The 8,295-nt window shown below is 50.7% G+C and overlaps 1 protein-coding gene across 1 annotated transcript; it reads left to right on the plus strand.

Moving 5' to 3' along the window:
- The first annotated feature begins 570 nt into the window (after positions 1 to 570).
- On the plus strand, positions 571 to 6,937 carry Sstr4 (somatostatin receptor 4). The gene has a single exon (XM_006984485.4). It carries the CDS (start codon positions 1,205 to 1,207, stop codon positions 2,357 to 2,359), a length of 1,155 nt encoding a protein of 384 aa, XP_006984547.1. The 5' UTR covers positions 571 to 1,204; the 3' UTR covers positions 2,360 to 6,937.
- Positions 6,938 to 8,295: the final 1,358 nt, after the last annotated feature.

The raw sequence follows: 8,295 nt of genomic DNA on the forward strand, positions 1-8,295 counted from the left end.
TTTCCTGACCACCCTCCTCTCTAGGGACATTGTGGCTGGACACCTCCATGGATGACTGCAAGGGGGGAGTTCCCAGGCCTCTCCACCAGTGGACTTTACCTATTCTCTAAGCACCTAGGAGACAGAGGTTACTTTCTTTTTCCAAAAATAAATATATTTTATTATGTATTTATGGGATGCAGGTGCATGCATGCCACAGTGGGAAGTGAAGGTCAAATTTCTCTTCTTGTGGGTCCCAGGGATGGGAGTCAGATCTTCAGACTTGAGAACAAGTACTTTTATCCCTGAGCCATCTCATCTGGCCAAGGTTAGTTTTCTTTGGGGGTTATCTTTAGTTCTTCTACTACCTCTCCATTTCCTGAGGACCTCAATTCCACACAGATTCAACTTAAAGGTTCGGGGGCAGTATTGTAGCTTCCAAAGAGAGAGGGAGGGAGGGGGGAGGGAGAGAGAGGGAGAGGGAGAGGGAGGGAGGGAGGGAGGGAGGGAGAGAGAGAGAGAGAGAGAGAGAGAGAGAGAGAGAGAGAGAGAGAGAGAGAGAGAGAGAGAGAGAGAGAGAGACAGCAGAGCCCCACCTCTGCCTCTGACGGACCTGGAAATCACCAAGATGTCCATAGGGAGCTTCAGTTTGCTTCATCCCTGGAGTGAGTTAAAGGATGCTATAGGACTTCTTGAAAATTGAAGGGGCGGGGGAGGGATATCAGGTGCTAGGATGATGGGTCTGCACGCTTGGAGTAATCTGGGACGACTCAGGATACTTCAGTACCCAGAGAACTGCAGGTAGCTAACAGGTAGTGGAAAACCAAGGATCCCAAGGCAAGAGGATTTGAAGCTCCGAGGGAGGCGTGATCAGCGGGGGAAAGGCAGGACCCGGGGGTCAAGTCGAGTTTCGGAGTTCAGGCGAAGCTGGCAGCATGGCAGGGGTGGTGTGGGTAGGAAAAGCCTATGAGAGCTCTGCTGGCAGAGCAGACTGCACCTGAGGCCCGGCTCGTGGAGGGAGGGGCGTGCGCCGGGCGAACGGAGCTCCGCGGCCGGGGGGCGCGCGGCAGCGCGGGGATTGGAGGGCGCTCGCGGGCTCCGTGCGCTACTTAGGCGGAGCGGTGGAGCGGAGCTTGTGCGCGCGACCCCAGCCCGCCGCTTGGTCCTTGGTGCAGCGCTCAGCTGCTCCACCGCGTTCCGCCGCCTGGGGTGGGCACCCCAAAGCATGAACATGCCCTCAACACTGCCCCCCGGGGTCGAGGACACCACCTGGACCCCCGGAACCAACGCCAGCAGCGCTCCGGAGGAGGAGGAGGATGCGGTGCGGTCCGACGGCACGGGGACAGCAGGCATGGTCACCATCCAATGCATATATGCGCTCGTGTGCCTGGTGGGCCTGGTGGGCAACGCCCTGGTCATCTTCGTGATACTACGCTATGCCAAGATGAAGACAGCCACCAACATCTACCTGCTCAACCTGGCGGTCGCCGATGAGCTCTTCATGCTGAGCGTGCCATTCGTGGCCTCGGCGGCCGCCCTGCACCACTGGCCCTTCGGGGCGGTGCTGTGTCGCGCAGTGCTTAGCGTGGATGGCCTTAACATGTTCACCAGTGTCTTCTGCCTCACCGTGCTCAGCGTGGACCGCTATGTGGCTGTAGTGCACCCTTTGCGCGCCGCCACCTACCGGCGGCCCAGCGTGGCCAAGCTAATCAACCTGGGAGTGTGGCTAGCATCCTTGTTGGTCACCCTGCCCATCGCAGTCTTCGCTGACACCAGGCCGGCTCGCGGGGGCGAGACCGTGGCTTGCAACCTGCACTGGCCTCACCCAGCCTGGTCTGCGGTCTTCGTGATCTATACTTTTTTGTTGGGCTTCCTACTCCCTGTTCTGGCCATTGGTCTATGCTACCTGCTGATTGTGGGCAAGATGCGTGCGGTGGCCCTGCGGGCTGGCTGGCAGCAACGGAGGCGCTCAGAGAAGAAGATCACAAGGCTCGTGCTGATGGTGGTGACCGTCTTTGTGCTGTGCTGGATGCCCTTCTATGTGGTGCAGCTTCTGAATCTGTTTGTCACCAGCCTCGATGCCACAGTCAACCATGTGTCCCTCATCCTCAGCTATGCCAACAGCTGTGCCAACCCCATTCTCTATGGCTTCCTCTCTGACAACTTCCGGCGCTCTTTCCAGAGGGTTCTTTGCCTGCGCTGCTGTCTCCTGGAAACGACTGGAGGTGCCGAGGAAGAGCCCCTGGACTATTATGCCACCGCTCTCAAAAGCAGAGGGGGTGCAGGATGCATATGCCCCCCACTGCCCTGCCAGCAGGAGCCCATGCAAGCAGAACCTGGCTGCAAGCAAGTCCCTTTCACCAAGACTACTACTTTCTGAAAACCATTTTCACCCTCCCTCAGCTCATCTGCAAAACGTCGCACCACCCTCTCAGCCCAGCAACTTCAAGAACAACTTCTGTTTTCAGGAAGCCAGCCCCTTTCAGCAGTCTGCGCTGTCCTTAGGAGCCTCGGAACTCCTGCTAGCCCCACTCCCAGGACGGGCTCCAAGGACACTTCCATGGGGGTAGGACTCCTCTGGGAATTGGGTTAGAGAACCAGCCATTCCTGAACCTCTGGCAGTTTTTCAAGGGGTGAGAAAGAGGAGGTGGTCAGAAAGTCATGTCTACCCTTGTGTGACTTGTGACAGTGACTGCTTGGAAGAGCCCCGGGGAGGTGAGGTAGGCAGAGCCCCTTCCCCCTGCAGGCCCTTTGCCTTATGGTGGTAGAATAGTGTACATGGTGAAACAGGAGAAGATAAGATACCTCCAAGTGCTTTCCCTGAGTCTGTTTGAGACTCTTGTTGCTAAGTGAGATGTCTATGCAACAGCTGAGTGGACTTGCTTTGTCACCCTACAAGTGTCTCCCAGTTGTCAAGAGGCCAGGAACAGACTTCCTGTGAATGCAAAAGGTTTATAGAAATATGATGTGGGGGTTGCTGCAAAGCATAAAACTTCTGGTCAGGAATTAAAAGGCAGAAAGGATAAAAATCTCATCTGCTGCATTTTTTTTTCCACCTCTTTCCCTGGCTACAGGAATAGGAAGCTTCATTAAAGCCCAAGTTATGCTATGAGGGGAGGGTGTCAGGAAAAGACCAGAGAACTAGGGTGGAGGGGAAACAGACTGTGTTTTGACACCAGATGCTGACTACAGTGAAAGGCCATCCCTGTGTGCCTGGTAAGTTAACCGCAGCTCCAGTGATCTTTCCCCTGAGAAAGAGAGATTCACAGTCTGTGAGAGCTTTGCTTCTGCTAAAGTAGTGGGGGAAGCCAAGCAGACGCTGCCTCTGAGTGAGGAGTGGCTGACCGCAGCCCACATCTGTACAGCAAAAGAGCCTGCTGAGTTCCACCGACCCGGTGCTGATGGTACTAGAACAGTAAGTCAGGGGGGCAGGAGGAAGACAGGGTAGTCACTGGGCAGTTTCCACAGCTGCCTGGCAGGGGTGTATGGTCCTTAAAAGAAAACACCTGGGTCCTATCATTTTAGAAAACATCTCTCTGTGTTCTAGGGCAGTCAGCATGAGTTCTAACTGTTGGGAGGCTACTGGGAATCCAGACTGGCCCAAGAGGCAGGGTGGGGCCCAAGGACACGCCCCATCACCACGTGGGTTACAAGTGCATCTCTGAGAGCCTGGGAGAAGCAGGGGGTGACCTTTTCTGGGCTGTTTGCCCAGAGCCATGACTTGTGTGACAGTAGCAGTGCCTGGTATGTGGGAAATGGACAAGAGAGCTGAATTCTGGTCCCAGACACAAATGTCTTATAACCCAAGCAGGGCACGCAGGCCAGGTATTCAGAATTCTTGCCTGGAAAAATCAGCAGGTCCTTGTACAGTGTGGGGACTCTTGTTGATTCAGTGTTTCTGCTGTTTTGCCGTTGTTGCTGTTTGTTCTGTTGCTGCTTGAGACAAGATTCCATGTAACACCAGCTAGCCGTGAATTCACTACGTAGTAGCTAAGGATGACTTTGAACTTCTGATCCTCCTACCTCTACCTCCTGAGTGTTGGGATTACAGTGTGCAACACTATGCCCACTTTATATACAGTGTTAGGGATAGAATACAGAGCCTCATACCGGTTAGGCAGGCCCTCCACCAACTGAGGTACATCCCCAGCCCCACTTACATGGTGACTCTTACAGGGCTAACCTTATACTTTTTTGCAGGATGGAGGGACGAGAAATTCCAACTTCTTCACTAACAATAGAAAAAGATAAAGGCCAATGTTAAGTGTCTGGATGTACATCTGTAGGGATCTTACCTTCTCCAAATGCAGCTACCTAGATGCCTAAGAATGACAATTAATGTTGATTGTAGGTGTGTCAGAGGGTTAGGTAGGAATGTGTAGAAGTCATCAGGGTCTGCTTATCAGGTGAGCTTCACTTACCTCTGAGAGAAGTGCATTGCCAGGTCTCTTCCATATGCAAGGCCATGGCTGTGGATTGGAAATATCTAAATAGAGCACTGACCCCTTTGGTTCCACTAGCATGAATCCACACATGTTCACACACACACATGCCCATATCATTCCTAACTGGTCTTTACTTCCCACAGTCACCCTGGGCATCTGGAACAAGTCAGTCAGTCCCATGTCTATGGCTCTTACATAAGTAACAGCAACTTCTTGCAAGTCGTTAAAATGAAATTGTTTCTTTCTCTGTCCCTGATGCCTGGCAGAGTGGACACCGGATAAGTATGCTTGAACTTCACTGCAAGGATCATGCAGTGAGAAATTTTGGCATTTCAACGGTTGCAGTGTACGAAGGTGTTAGGCTTTTGCCTAGTTTGAGTGGGTCTGGAGTTCCTCTTTTCAGCCTTCTAATGACTCACACAGGTCCTAAGACATGCTTGTTTGCCTGGAAAAAGACTAATTCCATTTTTTAAATGCAATCTTTTAATGAGAATTATTGGCGGTTGAGGGGCAGATACCTTCAAGCTGATAGGTTGATTGATATTCTCCAATGATAATGGGAAGCATCAGCTTTAGCTAGCTTATGAGCAGGACTTTCAGCTCTCCAGCCTCAGTTTTCCACTCTTAACATATGTACAAAGAGAGGGTTTAAGTTCCAAGTTTTCTGTTTTGTCTGTGCTACCACAAAATCTGGACATGAATCCCAGCAAATTTGGACCCTGTAACACTTGCCTGATAGATTGTAAGTGGTGAATCACCCCTATTTCTCACTCTCTTATCCGAAGAACATGACAGTACAGTCTTAAGTTCTGTGAGCACAGATGTCAGAATTCTGAGTCTGTGTTTGTCTAACTCTACTGTGTTAGTCAGCACCACACCCTAAAACTCTGCTCTGTGGGTCCATGTGCAAGGAGATGTATTCAGTGACAGAGCGCGGAGGGTTTCTCTCAGTGATGCAACCAGCCTCCAGACAACATGGTGAGTCTGCACAGCATGGAACTAGCAAATGGTTGGCAAAGATGGGTATTAATCAAATAACCATATAAATGGAAGTATAATTTAATTCTAAACTAAAATAAGAATCATGTCTTGGCTGGAGATGCAGCTTAATGGTTGACTGTTTGCTTAGCATGTGCAAAGCTCTGGCTTTCATGCCCAGCAACACACACACACACACACACACACACACACACACACACACACACACACACTATTCAAAGAAAGAAGTTGGCTCCCATGAGCTAATACAATAGAGTCAGCCCTGCTCTTATAGCAGGTATTCCGGGGACACTGAGGAGGAGGGACTAGGGTGGTATGGAGGCTTCTCTGTGTGTTATTATTCAAATCAGCCTTTCTTTAGTCATTTTGTGCAGGCAGTGATTTCTCTTCCTCTCTTTTGATGAAAGCATCATTTGCATAAGGTAGAATTCACCCTTTCCAGGTGTGCTGTTCTGTAACTGTTGATGTGCAGTCGCAGTTCTGAAGTTGACACCCCAATCAAGAGAAACACGGTTTCCATCCTTCTTGCTTTCTTTGTGATCTGTAACCCACAGAAGTGGACCACAGGGAAGACAAGAGGCATGTAAAATTACAATCAGGCTCTCCCTAAATCTTTGAGTGCTGCCCTCATTATACCAGCCCTGGGTTCCTTCAACTACCCGGAAGAACTCAGCCCAGAGACCCAGGCAGCTGCAGCCTGCCCTCCTTCAGTCCGAAACCAGGAAGAAGCACTCTGTACTTCAGAAGCCTCTTAAACAAACGGGGACATTGAATAAGTTCCTGGGCAAAGTTGTGAAGTCCCTGTGGACCTTGTAACCTTTGGGACAATGGAGAAGGAATGCGGCTTCCTTCCAGGCCAGAAACCCATGCTCCCTTCCTGGAAGAACAGTGAGGGTATTCCTCCAGACCCTGCCTCTGCTGTGATCTGCCTCTGCTAACTGCTCTGAAGACAGCCTATCCTGGGTTTGTGTCACTCTGATACAACTTCTTATTCAGGCTGGCTTCCTGTGCTTTCAAAGTTCAAGAAAGCAGAATCTCACTCTAGCCCATCTGGCCAGCCAGCTTCTCTTGCTGTCAGTGCTGGGTTTCTGCAGAACCACCTTGAAGGAAGAGGGTGAAAACACAGGTGGCAGTTAAACACCTGCAAAGAATCTCAGGTGTATACCTGCACACCACCATTTCCACTTGCAGAGGAGAGTAGGGCAAAAAGTGAGGTCAAAATTAGCATGGGAAAGAAACTAGTTGACTGAAGGGAAGACTAGTAACCCCTTCCCACCAAAGCTGAGGTGTAACAAACAGAGCCTGTGCAATATATATATATATAAAGCCTCTATAAAGGTTCCTTCCAATCTGTGAGATAGGACCTGGGTACTATTGAGCTACTGGCCCACTTCCTCCCCTGACCCACTTCCTCCCCTGGAAGTGCTTTCTTCTGTAATAAACTTGTTCTGCTTCTACCGCTGTCTGTGTGTCCCTGTCAAGTTTCTCATTCTGAGACACGAGAACATGAAAGCCCCAGCGGGTGCTCACTGGGTTCCTGTATCTTCTAATATCATCAACAAACGTCTTACAGTGGAAAGACAGGGGCTGTTGTTAGCAAAGTGATAGTGCCTGAGTCTGTGCAAGGTGTGGTCTTTTTCTCAAGGTAATTAAACCCAAGCAGAGAGTGGCCAGAGCAAAGTGCCCCCCTCCTCCCCTCCATCTCCTCCTCCTCCTCCTCTCTCTCTCTCTCTCCCCCTTTATCTCCCTCCCTCCTTCCCTCTCTCCCCTTCTCTGAACAAGCTCACCTTCTTTGACCAGCCAAGTGTTTTTGCAGCTGAGGCCTGAGAGGCAGATGCCAAGGCCATGCTAGTGAGATGAGGCCTCTGAAGGAGGTGCAGACAAATGGCAGGCCTGCTTCTGCCACCATCCTGTAACTCCCTATCACACCAGATTTCTTCCAGGCAGAGGCTTAAAGACAGACACCCCCAGCCTATAGTCTGAGAGTCACAATTACCACAAGGCCCAGCTTTGAATCCTGGTGCTTTCCCCGGATCCCTGAAGCCCTCTGCCCCCTCTACCCCCACCCCATTTCAAGTAGGCGTGACTTGAGGGAACACATCCCGTGGGCTCTTTTGTGTTTTGCAATCACACTTTCAAAACAGGCTGAAAAGGAGTTTCATTCCGTTAGAATATAATGTTAAAACAATACGTAGTTTTTCATGAGTGAGGAAATCAATTGTTTGCTTATGTCTGAACCTGCTGACCAAGAGAAAAAGGAGGAAGAACCCACTTGAAGCAAAAAGGTAGTGCTGAGCCAGGCATTCGTTCTGGAAAAAGAAAAAAAAAGCAGATCTGGGTGTGGCCTGTGTCATTCTATGAACCTCGGGCAAAGGTCAGGAGATGCTGCTGGGTACCATCCTCTCAGAGCCTAACCACCATGATGCGTTTTGGGTTCTTTGTAAGCTCCGTTTTCCTGATATTGCTATGTCACTACTAATTAGCTCAAGAACAGGAGCAGCATTAGAGATCCTGGCCTTGTCCACAGCACAGCATTGCTCCCAATGTCACCCACACAGGAGGCCAGAACCATCTGGACCGGAGCCAGCTTCTCCTTCAGCCCTCCGAGAGCATTTTCTCTCCTCTCTGTGATGGAGGGGTCTCTGTGCCCCTCCATGTTTGTGAGATTTAGAAGCAGAAAGTAAAGCTAGAGCTCTGGGAGCTCGGATTGCCTATAGGGTCACTCTCACCTTGCAAATATCTCCCTCCTTAAACTGTAACCAATACTTCAGGTCACCACCACAGTTGCCCCAGGGCTGATAGCACCCTTGCAAAGTGGCTATGTGTCCTTAAAGGTCATTCTTGCACTGCGTTGCATTTGCCTCCATGGTGT

Source organism: Peromyscus maniculatus, chromosome 4, assembly GCF_049852395.1.
Source record: "Peromyscus maniculatus bairdii isolate BWxNUB_F1_BW_parent chromosome 4, HU_Pman_BW_mat_3.1, whole genome shotgun sequence".
NCBI lineage: Eukaryota > Metazoa > Chordata > Mammalia > Rodentia > Cricetidae > Peromyscus > Peromyscus maniculatus.